Source organism: Dendropsophus ebraccatus, chromosome 1, assembly GCF_027789765.1.
Source record: "Dendropsophus ebraccatus isolate aDenEbr1 chromosome 1, aDenEbr1.pat, whole genome shotgun sequence".
NCBI lineage: Eukaryota > Metazoa > Chordata > Amphibia > Anura > Hylidae > Dendropsophus > Dendropsophus ebraccatus.
In genome coordinates, this window is record NC_091454.1 from 198,208,294 (window position 1) to 198,224,263 (window position 15,970).

At 46.6% G+C, this 15,970-nt stretch overlaps 1 protein-coding gene across 1 annotated transcript; it reads right to left on the reverse strand.

Moving 5' to 3' along the window:
• Positions 1 to 1,469: 1,469 nt before the first annotated feature.
• Positions 1,470 to 14,603, reverse strand: UBE2D4 (ubiquitin conjugating enzyme E2 D4). Its single transcript, XM_069944195.1, has 7 exons — positions 14,487 to 14,603; positions 10,496 to 10,559; positions 9,545 to 9,576; positions 5,650 to 5,727; positions 5,402 to 5,507; positions 2,618 to 2,711; positions 1,470 to 1,942 (listed from the first exon to the last, which is right to left on the reverse strand). The coding sequence occupies exons 1-7, from the start codon at positions 14,508 to 14,510 to the stop codon at positions 1,897 to 1,899; spliced, it is 444 nt and encodes a 147-aa protein (XP_069800296.1). The 5' UTR covers positions 14,511 to 14,603; the 3' UTR covers positions 1,470 to 1,896.
• Positions 14,604 to 15,970: the final 1,367 nt, after the last annotated feature.

Consider the following 15,970-nt stretch of genomic DNA (forward strand, 5'->3'; position numbering starts at 1 on the left):
GCATCACTAAAGCAAGGGGGAGGAAGGGGTACAGTAACTAGTAGGACTCGATTATCATAAAGACACGGTTGTGGCTGTAGGATTAGTGCAGGGTATGGCTGCTTCCATGGTGTGGGGCGACTGCACTACCAGGATGGCCTGCAAGCTTTTCCTCCCAACAGAGAATGGGGGGGGGGGGGGGGGTCACAATGGATGGTGAAAGACCTGTCTGGTTAAGTGATCCTGGGGTTAGAATCGAGTTGGGGGGGGGGGGGGGGGGGGGGGAGAGGATTTACTTTGTAAACAAGGCTAAACTAATGGTTGTCATACGCACAAATTGGCCAAGATCGGTTGACCATCTAATGTGTTGTTGGGGGGGGGGGGGGGGGGGTATCTGATGGCAGAAGGACTGGACTGCTGGATCTGTCAGCTGCTGCCAGTGGCTTATTCACCTTTCCCTATTCAGAACACATGGTATGGGCACGTCTATGGGGAAAAAGTAGACAGCTATGAAAAGTACATGGCCATAGTGCTTCAGTCTCTAGCTACCAAGCTACAACATGATTGTTTCCGCCTGCATGTCCATCGGTGATATGGAACACAACAAGCGACCTCACCATACACATTTATACAAGAGGTAACGGCCATAACACGTACAGGAGGGAATGCTTATTTACATGCATATAGTCAAGAGAGTCACATATCTATCTTGTCCATGGACTATGCTTCCTTACAGTTTTACCTTAGATCACAGCTATGGGTACAAATTTTAAAAGGGACGTCCAGGATTGGGGGAGGGAGGGGTTGTGGTTTTTTTTATTTTGCACAAACACCCCCCATTCTTGGCCATGGGCTGTATATAGTATAAGAGGAAAAAAAAAAAAAAAAACTTGGACAATGCAGTCTATATGAATGTTCCGGCACTACCTATGCTCCGTTTAGCCTTGTTTACAGGACAGATACCGAAGAGTTAGATACACTACTAAAGCACAAACTGATATGAATTAGTGTGTGATAAAAGTAACACAGGTGGCTGCTACATAGTCTGGAACTAGTACACATAGCGGGTTTATCCACTTCTAAGAGATGCTAGGAAGATACAGAGTACCACCGTTCAGTGGAGACAATCCATCCCATTGGACTGTACATTGTAACCGGTTCATTCTGGGGGTGGGGTGGGGGGCAGGGAGACTGTATGTGAAACATTCGGGGGAGTGTGTATCCCTGCGAACAGTACCAATAGCGTGCGAGTCACATTGCACACCGTTCCGTATACATTTCGGATCTTCTACTCCATGCAGATAAAAGACAACAGATAAAGGGACGAGAATGACATCACGGTGAATAAAAGGCCTGGAGACGACACTTGATCTTCCTCCAATTTCCACAAAGTCTTCTCTTGCTCCAGCAACAGCAGCTGCCAGCCATGCTACTCTGGACTGGGGAAGGGGAGGGCTACAGAAGGGGCGAAGAGGAGGGGGGGGGGGGGGGGGGGGGGGCTTGGAGAGGATCATGGGACCCTTCCCAAACAAACCGCTATGTCCTGAGTTATTTAAAGAAGGGAGTAAGGTGATATGAGCATCTCGAAAGCAAGGGGAGGGGGGGGGGGAGGAGGAGGGAAGGGGGGTATTTCAGTGCACAGGGGGTAAGGTTCTCAGCCCATAGGATTCAGGCGTAGAATGAGAAGGAGAATAATAATATAACAGCAGCAGATGTGAGAATGGGTGACTATTCCTCAGCCAGGCTGCAGAGAGCTGAATGTAAAGGGCGGGAGCATCCATGGAGTTGCTCTATTTTTGGTTGGTCGGTGTTCTATAAAAACATTGCGGGCATGTTGGCACAAGAAGATAAACAAGAGAAGTGGGAGGGTCTCTACCCTCTCCAGTCTGTCAGTCTGGCTGTGCTATTTAGAGTGTGTTACATTGCATATTTACTTGTCCATTCTCGTGCTAGTCTGTTATACCTGCAAAGAGAAGAGAAAATCTTATTGTAAACCAAAAACAGAGGTAAGCCCATATAATGATCTGCCGGCCATGCAGGACTATCACACTAGGCCAGTGAGGGGAAACCTTCAACATTCCAGCTGCTGCAAAACTACAATTACCTTCATACCTAGACGGCCAAAGCAATTTCTTTGGTTGTTCAGGCATGATGGGAAGTGTAGTTTTGCACCAGCTGGAATGCTGAAGGTTTCCCATCACTGCACTATGCTTCGGCAGCATACTTACACAGCCTGACTAGTACTCATTATAAAGATTGGCGCTTCTGTACATGCTTACCACATGGCCCAGTTTGCAGATGGGACTTCACAAATGACTGCTAGATTATTTGTGCAGCACTTTACTACCAATAGTCGACTTAACATTCCCTATTACAGACGGCAACATGCAGCCAAAGAACAGGGTCTGCTGACTGGAACTAACAGGAGAATATGGATCTATGACAGTCCTCAGACCTGTAGTCAGATCGCTGTATTAGAGAGGCTACACTAAGGCCCTGTTTTGGCTGAAAGTGACATGTGACAGCAAGATAATACATAGTACACTGTGCAGACAGCCCACAATCCTGCACTTTCTGGACATTCACATCCCCGCTACAAAAGCCATACAGAATAGAAACAACGCCAAGTTGTACGTACTTCTCCCGGTCTGCTTTGTACGTGTGCGCGATCTCTGGCACCAGAGGGTCGTCTGGGTTGGGGTCACACAGGAGTGAGCAGATGGACAGCAGAACTAAAAGAATAAAATTACAAAGAGTCAAAATATAGTACGGAGATATTCCTGAAACCCAAAAAAGAAATACAAAGAAACTGGATCCTGAACTGTTGACACCGACGAACTTAGATACCTCAAACCCTTACATCTGCTGCGGCTATATGCTCTGCACACACAGCACATGGGATTGTCACTTAGGGTGGGTTCACATTACAATGTGCCCTTGTGCTACACATGTATAATGGCATCCGGACATGTGTACGTGTGTGTGTACTGGCACGGGCCCACTTTAATAGCCAGAACATGGACAACTAGTCACTATGTTTAGGCCATTTCCTGAATGTATACATGAATCAGTGTAGTGCCCTACACACTTGGGAACACCATTTTTACAAGATTCCGATATATACATATAGGGGGAGATTTATCAAACATGGTGTAAAGTGAAACCGGCTCAGTTGCCCCTAGCAACCAATCAGATTCCACCTTTCATTTTCAAATGAGTCTGTGAGGAATGAAAGGTGGAATCTGATTGGTTGCTAGGGGCAACTGAGCCAGTTTCACTTTACACCATGTCTGATCAATCTCCTCTATAGTGTAAGGGAAAATAGTAAAAGACCAAGTCGTGTTTAGATCTTTTGTGTCAAGGAAGGGAAGAAGGGCCCCTAAGACAGTGGAGGAGACATGCATTAGGGCCCCCACAAACAGAGCCCCTATATTGTGTGTACTACATATATAGGTGTAGGTGCTGATCATATAGGCAGATGGATTCTGATAACCACCAGGGCTGGTGCCTCCAGGACACCATCACCATTGTTACAGTCATGGATCACGTATGATTGCCAAGACCACATGTGTCAAACTCAGGCCCTCCAGCTGTTACAAAACTACAATTCCCATCATGCCTGGGCAGCCAAAGCTTTAGCTGTCCAGGCATGATGGGAATTGTAGTTCTGAAACAGCTGGAGGGCCTGAGTTTGACACCCCTGGCCTAGATCTTCCATGATTCGCTCTACCCAACCATAGAACTGTGAGACCATAGAGTTACAGCAGCACAGTCCTCTCTATCTCCTCCCTGCACTCACCTGTATGATCAGTGTATGAAAGAAAAGGAAGGGGAATACTTAGTATTCAGCTTCCTGTTGGACAGTGAAACCTAAAGAGGCAAGAAACTCAAACACAAGGTATGACGGTCAGACCTCTAAACTGCTCTAGACAAGGAAGGATGTGGATATTAGTCCCATGACTGTTGTTCGCCAACAAAAATGCTAGTGCGAACCTTTCCTCTGACCCAGACCATCAGGAATTTTAACATTTAACATCCAGAATTAGAAAAACCACGACTACTTTCTTGCAAGAACAGCACCACCCCTGTCTTTAGGTTGTGTGTGATATTACAATTCAGCTCCATTCACTTTAATGAAAGCGAACATGTTTTCCCAAGCCTGGACAATCCCAGGAGAAGTTCGACGATTTCTAAAAGTAACAACTGACTTCTCCTAGTGTCCATGGTGAACAGCCGCAGGACACCAGCTGGGCTTCGGGATCTCTGGAATGTCCATGTCAGGACCCGATTGATGGACTGGTCGCTTAGCCAGTCAGTGACCGGGGTGGGAGGCAGCTCCAGTCACTGATTGGCTGGGGTCCAGAGACTGGTCCCATATGGGGAGAGGCAAGTTAGTAGTTGTAATCAATTTCCCTCCTTCCCCCCCAGGCTGACGACTTTTAGAAATCGCCGGACTTCTCCTTTAGGGTGCCTTCACACACCAGATCCACAGCAGATTTTACACTGTAGATTCGCAGCGAAATCCTCTGCATATCCAGTGTCAGTTCATCCCTATGAGAATACATACTCGCAGCGGAATTGACATCCCGCTGCGTGTATATAAGTTAACCCTGCAGCGGCTGGAGGGGGCATCACCTGCTCCCCAGCAGGACGTCCCTCTCAGCCAATCAGTGGCTGCGGTGGGGCAGCATACTGATTGTCTAAGCGGGATGAGCAGACGCCGGGAACCCACGAAGCAAGCCAGAGCGGGGAGGAGGTGATGTATGCTCCGGCCGCCGGGGGGTTAACTTACATACACGCAGCGGGATGCACTGACACTGGATCTGCAGTGGATTTTGCTGTGGATCTGGTGTGTGTTAAGGCACCCTAATGCCTTCACTGCAGTAAACCACCAGGGGGATGGCAATAACCTTAGTGTACTATTACACAAAGCGATTATCGGCCATACGTGGCTGATTACCGGCCGTTACAGCTGATAATCGTTTTGTGTAATGGGTCATGTTTTAAGTCAATGATCAGCCAACATGTAGGATCTTGGCTGATCGTTGATTTAAAAAATGACCTGGAAAAACAATCCCAATAACAGTCTGGTGGCCATCTCCCCATGTGATGGGAGCGGCGGCAGGAGATTGATGCTGCCTCCTATGGGCCACCCAGATGATCTAAAGATTGTCCAGGCATCCAACACCCCCCCCCCCCCCCCCCCCCCCCCCCCCCCCCGCCTGATGTCTGTGGGCGTAATAGCACAAGGATCACAATATGGTGTCATGTATGGCCACCGATCAGGAAGATCTGTGTCCGCTTGCAGTGCATTTACATGGCATGACGAATCGTGCGGCCATTTAAATACATTTGTTACAGCAGAGAATTTGCTATATATGCCAAACACACAGTTTCTTCATATGTACATAAGCCAACTGACCCTTGGATACAGTCAGAGCGGGTGACCACTGGCTCCTCAAGATGTCCAGGCAAATGCTGCCATTACTGTTAATGTTAGGGTGATAGATTTTGGTTGTAAATGCCACCTGTAAAGAGAAAGTACAACATCAATGACCCACATAAGGTATAGAGAAAATCAGTCTGGCTGCTATACACCCTCTGCTGTGTAGTCTGGTCCTGGCTCTGCCCTCCCCACACGGTACGGTCACCTGTACCCGCTCTACTTACCTTAGGGGGCTTGAAGGGATAATCTGTGGGAAAGTGAATGGTGAGGAAGAAAACTCCACCTTGGAAAGGGCTGTCATTCTGAAAAATTAAGAAGCAGGTCAATGGGGGGAGAAGGAGAGCAATAGGCTGGGGGGGAGAGGACAAGCACTTCTTATACTGGCTACTCTAATAATGTAGACGTCATATTCCAAGTCCTGCCCACAGCGTTAGTTCTGGACCCAGAATACTACTTTATAACAGTTATGGAAAATCTCTGATCTCAAAAAACACATAAAGGATCTATCACATGTGGTTACTACATTTTTATGCCTTAAACCCATCCTGAAGGTTCCTGATTCACATACAAAACACATAGCAAGACATCTATGCTCAGCAAGGCTCTCCATTCTCAGAACAGGTCTTGCCTGGTCAGGTGACAAAATGATGGCGTATCCTTCTTTAATAGCAGCCATGGCACTTGTTACCCAGCTTTCTTGAAAACAGATATAAGGCCTCATGCACATGGCAGAATAGTTGCAGCAGGCTGTATGGGGGGCTGTGTAATCTATGCAACTCTATATGGTGCTCCACGTGGTATCATACTAAGTAGATGCTCACCCCCTAGAACAGGGGGGTCAAACTCGCAGCCTTTCCGCCAAAGCTTTGGCTGTTCAGGCATGATGGGAATTGTAGTTTTGCAACAGTTGGAGAGATGCGGGTTTGTCATCTGTGCCCTAGAAGAATAGCTTCATAATATGGTATTACAGGGAGCAAGTATGAGCATTGTAGCCCAAGAGGCAACTTTATAGAATTTTTCACTTTTTTTTTTTTTTTTTTTTACACAGAACATCTATTGTGCAAATTAATCTCCTGATCATCAATAGTTTCATTGACTTACAGGTGATTTGTTTTCTACTTCAGGGATAAATCCTATATATGACAGCACTACACCTTTGCAACATTAGGGCTCGTTCCCACTGAGCAAAAGCAGCTGAATTTCTGCGCTGAATCAGCGCTGAAATTTCAGCCGTTAAAATAGGTGCAGAGCTAATTTCCATTGTGTTGAATGGAAATTCTGCTCTGCAGTTCACACAGTGGAATTTCCGCACTGAACTAATCCGCTTTCCGCCAGAAGAATGAACATGTTCATTCTTCCGCTAGCGGAAGCCTATACAAATCAATGGGGCTCTGATTTTCTGTTTCAGCGCGGAATACGCGCGTATTCAGCGCGGAATACAAGCGTAATACAAGCGGAAATTACTCGCTGAATCAGCGCGGAAATGGGGAAAAGGGGGGGGGGAGGAGGATTCTAGTATATGTTCTGGTATAGTCTAGTTTACTCGCCAAATACTCGCCGAATTTCAGCGCTGAATGCATGCGGATTCAGCGCGGATTCCTCGAGTATTCCGCGCTGAATTTGTCAAGAGCTGATTACGAGCTGAACACTTTCCTAGCAGAATACGCAGGGATTCTGCTTACATTCTGCTTATATTCTGCTCGGAATTCAGCGTCAGTTGATTTCAGGCGGAAATATTTCCTTGCGTAATCCGCTCCTTTTGCTCTGTGTGAACGTAGCCTTAGACGTGTCAAAAATTTATATTGAACCAGTTCTCATTCCAGAGACCCGCTGCTATCGCTGGGTGAAGCCTGTACCACTCCTTCTCCGGCCGCCTGATTCCACTGATTTGTTCCATTATACTCTAAGGGCTCGTTCCCACTGAGCAAAAGCAGCTGAATTTCTGCGCTGAATCAGCGCTGAAATTTCAGCCGTTAAAATAGGTGCAGAGCTAATTTCCATTGTGTTGAATGGAAATTCTGCTCTGCAGTTCACACAGTGGAATTTCCGCACTGAACTAATCCGCTTTCCGCCAGAAGAATGAACATGTTCATTCTTCCGCTAGCGGAAGCCTATACAAATCAATGGGGCTCTGATTTTCTGTTTCAGCGCGGATTCAGCGCGGAATACAAGCGTAATACAAGCGGAAATTACTCGCTGAATCAGCGCAGAAATGGGGAAAAGGGGGGGAGGAGGATTCTAGTATATGTTCTGGTATAGTCTAGTTTACTCACCAAATACTCGCTGAATTTCAGCGCTGAATGCATGCGGATTCAGCGCGGATTCCTCGAGTATTCCGCGCTGAATTTGTCAAGAGCTGATTACGAGCTGAACACTTTCCTAGCAGAATACGCAGGGATTCTGCTTGCATTCTGCTTATATTCTGCTCGGAATTCAGCGTCAGTTGATTTCAGGCGGAAATATTTCCTTGCGTAATCCGCTCCTTTTGCTCTGTGTGAACGTAGCCTAAGGTTAGAGATTTAAAAATTTACAGTACAAAGTGAAGCGCAGGCTGCTTATCAGCCTGTTGCCTTTTAAGTCCTTCTGTTACTTCCCGGTGGCCTGGAAAAAAGCTGGATCCAGTCCTGGGAGAAGTTTTCCAGGACTGGATCCAGCTTTTCCAGGCTGATAAGCAGAGTGCAGAGCTAACAAGGCGATTCGCTACATTTGTACTGTAAGTCTCTATATAGAGTGGGTTTGTGCGGTCAGTAAGGGAATGGAGGGCTCTTCAACCACTTATCAAAAATCACAGCAGATATCGGAAGTGCCATCTAAACTTTTGACATTTCTGGATAATTTTAAAAGTAAATGTACCCTTAGGTACATACATTTAAAAATTTATTTATTTTTTTTTTTACACATATTAGCGGATTGGTGCCCACATAGAGATCCCAGCTCCACACCTTTTTGCCGCGCACTGTCCCAGCTCCCATCTATGCACCGGGGGCAGGCCCGCCACCCCCCAGTGGAACCATATCCCCTTCCCCTCTGTGACACAGCTCCATTGATTCAAATAGAGCCACTGTAAAGATGGGAGGTGATATCGTCACAGTGCATAGAGCTGGGACGGTGCACGACAAAAAGGTGTGGAGCTCAGGAACAGGGCGGCATTTAAAAAAAAAAAAAAAAACAAGCCCCCAGGATCCCCATGTGGGCGCCAATCCGTTAATGTTACATTAAACAAAAAAAAAAAAAAAGGATGTAAAGGACTAATAGGGATATTTTTGTGACCTGGACTAAGGAAAAAGGAATACCTAGCAGAGCTGATCCCGCGCATAAGAGGGCTGTGCAGGGGGCACATTCAGGAATTAGCACTTAATCTCCATGTTGGGAGAAGATCAGCCACATCACAAGATTTTCTAATGCCTAGCGGTGCATAGAGTATGATGCACGTATACCGCATGGTGCCATAGCACACTGTATTCTGCAAACAGAAGATCTCTGTAAGGCCCTGTTCACACTTAATTTTTATTTCACATTTGATGTATGTGCCAGGAAAGCTGAAAGAGCAGAGGTATCAAACTAGCGGCCCTCCAGCTGCTGCAAAACTACAATTCCCATCAGGCTTTAGCTGTCCAGGCATGATGGGAATTTTGCAACAAATTTAGCAACAGCTGGAGGGCCGCTAGTTTGACACCTGCAAAAGAAGGTCTTTTTGGAGCCCGCTGAGCTTATGTGTGTTGGTATCCTTTTTTTCCTAACAAACCAGTTTCAGGAGAGCGCCCTCTGTTGGCTAGATACAAGTGAATATCACGCTGCACAGTTCATGATCTGGACAACCTATGACCCGATCTACAAATTCATACAATAAGTCACTTCTGTAAATGTTTTACATAGATGACAGGAAGACCCCAGACACACAAAGACACCCCATGTGGTGGTCCCCCCACTGGAGGCTGCACACCCCAGATCTTGGATAGGCACTGTCTAAACTTGCACATCCTCCTCACTAGGAAATGGCAGCTGCCAGTGTTTTGCAGTTCTCACCCCCTCCCCCGGCTGAGGATGTGACGTGACATGACATATTAGCTTATACACAAACAGAGGAGGGGAGCACACATTGTGGGATGTGATACTTACAGGGCCCATGATAGTCGCCTGCCAGTGAAACACTGAAATACAGAGAGACACAACTTGGGGGATATTTCATGAAAGATACGCTACTCTATTGGTCGTGAGGTGTGTATGGGAAAGTGCGCTAATGCAAACGTGTGTGAGTTCCATAACTTACCGAATGGCAAATCTGTAGAGAAGTCATTAATTTCTGCTATACTCTTATCTTGGATCAGACCGCTAAAAGATGGTGCTGTATCATGCAGGATAACCGGGGATAGCATGCTCAAGTCCAATTGTTTGGCATTTGAATACTGGTGGCTGAAGAACCTGGATGCAGCCCAAAGGAGTCTGGGAAAACATGGATACAGTCATAGGCCTATGGCTGTATCCATATTTTCCAGGCAGCCTAAAGGGATTATCCAGAGCTACAAAAACATGGCCTCTTTCTTACAGAAACAGCACCACTCTTGTCTCCAGTTTGGGTGGGGTTTTGTAACTTTGTTCCATTGACGTGAATGGAGCTTAAAGGGGTTATCCAGTGCTACAAAAACATGGCCACTTTTCCCCCTACTGTTGTCTCCAGTTCAGGTGCGGTTTGCAATTAAGCTCCATTTACTTCAATGGAACTGAAATTCAAAACTCCACCCAAACTGGAGACAACAGTAGGGGGAAAGTGGCCATGTTTTTGTAGCGCTGGATAACCCCTTTAACTGCAAACAACACCTGAACTGAAGACAAGAGTGGTGCTGTCTGTGGAAGAAAGTGGCCAAGTTTTTGTAGCTCTGGATAACCCCTTTAGGGCTGCATCCAACTTCTGCAGCCACCAGTAATCGAATGCCCAAACCAGAGCATGCTCCAGATAGTACTTATTAGAGATGAGCCTATGTCTGTGTCCAGTGAGATATCATGTATAGTCAGCTTATAAATGTAGCTATACGTGAAGTCATGTCTACTATACCACACTGCATTACGTACAGTCTTCTCCAACCGGACCGGCAGAGCACTGAGCTGGTGGATCCCTCTGCAAGTCCATCAGTTCCTGCATGAAACAGAATAAGAATAAAGTAAGTGACAACCCCTATAAGAGGAAAGAGAAAACTATAGTATTGTGTGGTCAGGCTCTAGTCACACCATGTTTGTTCTATATTCTATACATAAACAGGTATATGCTAGGAATGTTCCCCCAATGTATGCCACAGTGTGTGTGTGTGTGTGTGTATTTATGATATATGTGACTTAAATCCAGCGCTACAAAACTTGATCCATATGTGACTTCATCCAGCGCTACAAAAACATGGCCACTTTTCCCCCTCTTGTCTCCAGTTCAGGTGTGGTTTGCAATTAAGCTCCATTTACTTCAATGGAACTGAGTTTGAAACCCCACCCAATCTGGAGACAAGAGAGGGAGAAAAGTGGCCATGTTTTTGTAGTGCTGGATAACCCCTTTAAAGCAAATGTACCATCAGGTACATTCACTTTAAGTATTACCCATAAACAGAACGGCGTGGGGAAGCTGGTGCAGCGTCATAGAGGGGCAGGGGTTTCTTCCAGTGCTTCAGCCCCGGCCCGATAGTTGTGAATAGGACGATGCCGTACATGGGAACCGGGCCACGGTCAATATTAAAGAAGCAATTCACAAAAAATTATTATCCCCCCTCCCCCGGTAGATTTAAGGTACATTTGCTTTCAAGGACACACTCCTGGAGAAGGTAGTCAGAGCTTTACCTGTAAATATAGCATGTTCACCCAGATATCAGATATGATATAAACGTAACCTTACAAACTTAACATCCAGTTCCATACAAGTTGAAAAAAAAAAAAAAGTTGTGGGCATGCTTTTTGCTAAGTTCAAAGTCTAAATTTTAAGACTTTTTCAAATATTTATTTCAATGGTGAATTCACAAGTGTAATAAAGTGGTGCACCAGCAAAGTGCAGGTGAATTGCCCAAATATTTCAGTTTACTGTATTTGTGTGAGCCGTGTTGCTATGTAATTCTGGCCTTAGGGCTACATGATGACATGGAGATCACAATGCCACATCATACGTAATCACGCTGTGAATTACCGCAGCCGCAAGACGACTGCTCAACCAAAATCCAAATCTAATGGGATTTTTAGTCACGCCAGTGTCGACCTAAAAACAAGTCATTTGCCACCACGGCCTACTTACAACTTCATTTTTATTATTATTTTATTATTATTATTATTATTTAATTTTTACATACAATCGGTGGCTGAGTGGCCCCAGCTCTATGAGCGTCTGCCTGTCAGCTATGCTAAATGGCGGCTTTATATAGTAATCTGTGTGGAGACAGGTGCTCTATACTGGTATGTACTGACACACCACTGACTTCATGCTTCTACTCCTTGGATTTTTATTAAGATTGAGGACATGCCATTTACTTGGATATTACTGCCGTATCCTGGATGAGACCATTAAATGGCTCTTCCTTCCATTAAGGGCTTATGGATTAGATGTCAGGGAAGTATGACAAGCGTGACATGACAAGACACAAGGATGGGGCTGTACTGCCTGTTACCCAATACAGGCTCTAGGCATAAGACGACCCCAACTATTAAAGGGGTTATCCAGCGCAACAAAAACATGGCCACTTTCTTTCAGACACAGCACCACTCTTGTCTCCAGCTTAGGCGGGGTTTTGCTGCTCAGTTCCATTGAAGTGAATGGCGCTTAATTGCAAACTGCACCTGAACTGGAGACAAGAGTCATGTTGTCTCTGAAAGAAATTGGCCATGTTTTTGTAGCACTGGATAACCCCTCTAAGAAGTTATCCCTCCCAATATAGGGTCAGGTGAGGAAACTCCAACACGCCCGATTCATCATCTATCTATCTATGGATGATCAAGAGGCACAGAAGTTGCAAGTTTTCCCATTACAGTTTTCTCTCTTTCAGTTCCACTTCTGTTTTTTGGCTAAAAATGCTGACCACATACTATATGTGAGCCCAGCCCGCAGCTCACAAACCAATCCCGAAATGACACTGCACTGTGTTCCTACATTACAGCCCCCCAAGTAGTCACCGAAATTTAAACGACGTTGCATGGCTACTGGTGGCAGCATTCTAAATAAAGGGGTTATCCAGAATTAGAAGGAAAAAAAAAAACAGCGCCACCCGTGTCTACAGGCTATGTGCGATTTCAGCTCCATTCACTTCAATGGAACTGAGCTGCAAAACCCACGCCCATCTGAGGACGGCAAAGGTGGTATTTAAAGGGGTTATCCAGCGCTACAAAAACATGGCCACTCTTTCCCCTCTCTTGTCTCCAGTTCAGGTGCGGTTTGCAATTAAGCTCCATTTACTTAAATGGAACAGAGTTTGAAACCCCACCCAAACTGGAGACAAGAGAGGAGGAAAAGTGGCCATGTTTTGTAGCGCTGGATAACCCCTTTAAGGAATTAAGTTCAAAAAGTTTTTTTTTTTGTTTTTTTTGCCTTTAGCTACATATGCGCACTCCTCCAAGCTGAGCATGAATATATATGAAGGGAACAGGAGAGATGTCAGAATCTTTTTTTTTTTTTTTTCTTTTATTACCTACGTCAGGAGTAGGGAACCAGCTTCCCTTCAGCTCTTGCAAAATTATAATTCCCATCATGCCTGGATAACCAAAGCTAAAGCTTTGGCTGTCTGGGCATGATGGGAATTGTAGTTCTGCAACAGCTGGAGGGAAACTGGTTCCCTACTCCTGACCTGGGGTGTAATGAGGACGGCCATGAGTACACATCAGCCTCCAGTCACTCAACACTGGCCAAATGAGTGGGATATATACTGGTATAGGTCTGCCCTGTTTGTACGTCCGGCTGGAAATTAGGTCGAGGCGATCAGAACAGGTTCTCCTAACAGTGATGACGTGTTCTTAAGAAATGTGACATAACACTAGTTTACGACCCAGATTTATAGGACACGACGTATATTTTACATTAGTCACCAGTCTGTACAGTCACTGCCGGCTATTCCTGTCTGGTCTTTGCCTCTATGGACAGGCTAAAGGAGGCCTCTGCTATTAAAGGGATTAGAAATGTACAGCCGGGAAAAAAAAATTATATGAGAAAAAAACCCTTTAAGATATTGTATTGTCCCCGGTGTGAGTGCTATATGTGATATCATGAGGTCACACACTATGGATGACACCATCACGGCCCCGGCTGACAGACACCATGGGCGGGGGACAGGGAAGGAATGCCGACTCTATGGACGTAACAAAGAGCGATTCAATGGCTTCTCTACAGGTTCTTTATCAGGTCCCCCCTCCTCATAGACATCCCCTTTAAGTGGACAAGTTTGCCCCGTCACACCAGGAAATGCTGGTTCTTGCTGACACATCCTTCCCTGTATCAGCCACAGATAAGGTCAGCTTCTATTCCCACATCAGGCAGCCTGAGATGTGTGCCTCCTGTCACAGCGCCCACCAGCCTCGGCTGCCCCCCACCCCCCCTTTTTCTTTTAACACCTCGCTGTCCCCTCTTCCCATTTAAGGTCTGTCCCCAGCAGCTGCCCAAGGATCACTATTTGGCAGCGCGTACAAGAGAGAAAGAGGGGGAGGGTTCAGAGCAGCTGTCACTCTTCGAGCATGCGCACACGCGTGTCTCGCCAGCAACCTCCCGCGAGCATGCGCAGTGAGGGAGAGCGAGCGGCGCGGCGTCAGAGCGCAGGCGCGACATTAAGGTTCTCGAGGAACGAGGGGGATGTTGACAGGCTCGGCGCATGCGCACCTAATCGACCACGGGATCACTATTTGGCAAAGGTTCCGCGCTGCCCTTGGCTCCGCCGAGATGCTTTATGCTGCGGCCTCCCCCATCCCCTCCCTCCCGGCATCACGCCAAAGCAACTCTGTCCCTTTCCTTGTCCCGAGCAGGAGCAGCCCTACCAGGCGGAGGAAAGAGCCGCTCCTCGGCTTACTTCACAGAGTAATACCGTCTCCTTCCCTCCTACACTACGCGTCTCACCTTCTGAATCCTTTTCAACGCCATGTTGTCCCAGAACCGGCGGAGCGCGCTGTGCAGGGGCAGCAAGAGCCCGACACTGACACGTAGCCCCGCCCAAACCAAACACTACGCAGGCGCACGTAACACTGGGTGGTGCTGGGAAGTGTAGTTTCTGTTACGTGAAATGCGCAACCTCTCTAGGAAACGAGAGCGCAAAGCATCATGGGAGTCCTAGCTTTAACATGCCGCCTTGCGCATGCGCACTAAGGTCTTTACCCGTGCTTTTAGCGTTGATGCTGAAGTTAGTGACCTCATTCATCGTAGAATCCAGTCACCATAGGGGAGATTTATCAAACATGGTGTAAAGTGAAACTGGTTCAGTTGCCCCTAGCAACCAATCAGATTCCACCTCTCATTCCTCACAGACTCCTTGGAAAATGAAAGGTGGAATCTGATTGGTCGCTAGGGGCAACTGAGCCAGTTTCACTTTACACCATGTTTGATAAATCTCCCCCCATATGTTTATAATCTTGAGGTTACCAAGTGTATTAAAATAAAAAAAATTGAATTAACCCCTGCTGCTTGTTTTCCTTTTTAGGACCAGTTCACACTAAGCAAAATCGCCGGAATTCCGCGACGGAAATCTCCGCAGCAGAATCCCGCCGTGCTCAGTGTGCTGCTGTAAGTGAATGGAGAGGGAGCACGCTTGTCCGCTGCCGCCGCTCTCCGCTCAAAGAACTAACATGTTCATTCTTTGAGCGGAGAGGAGAGGAAGCGGACAAGCGCGCACTCTCGAAATTCACTTAAAGCAGCACACTAAGCGCGGCGGAGCGGGGCTCGTATTTTTTAGTGCCTTGCTTCATTATACCTTGTAATGGATTGTTGAACTAAAAAATATATATATATTTTTGGGGTGAAAGCAAAACAAAACACGGAATTGGGTGTAAATCCCAATAACTGTGTGCAACCGCAAAAGATGTCCAATGGCTGTCCAATATGGCTGCCACATCACGCAGATATAGGTTCCATGTTTTCTGGAAAGAGATGTGACTAGAGATGAACGAACCTTAGGCACACACGGGTTCACCTGATCGCTTAACATTTGATTACCGGTGGCTGAAGAAGTTGGATGCAGCCCTAGGGAGTCCTTGAAAACATGATTACAGCCTATGGCCTTCTTCAGTCACCAGTAATCAAATGCTGGGAATTCGGGTTCGGATGAACCTCACACATCTCTAGTCACCATCACTTACCTCGTCATCCTTTATTCATCAACTTGTACAGCCTGTCATCACAGAGGACAAGCGGACACTCTAAGGCCGCATTCACATGTTCCGTATTCTGCTTGGAACACAGAGGTGGAAGGCCTGTACCGGAGTCTGTTCCCCACACGGCAGCATCTCTGATTTGCTGCTGGGAGAGGGGGAACTGTGCAAATATGTGCCGCGCTGTGATGACAGAGCCGCGCGGCTGCTTCATTACAGTGTGGCGTACATACATACAGT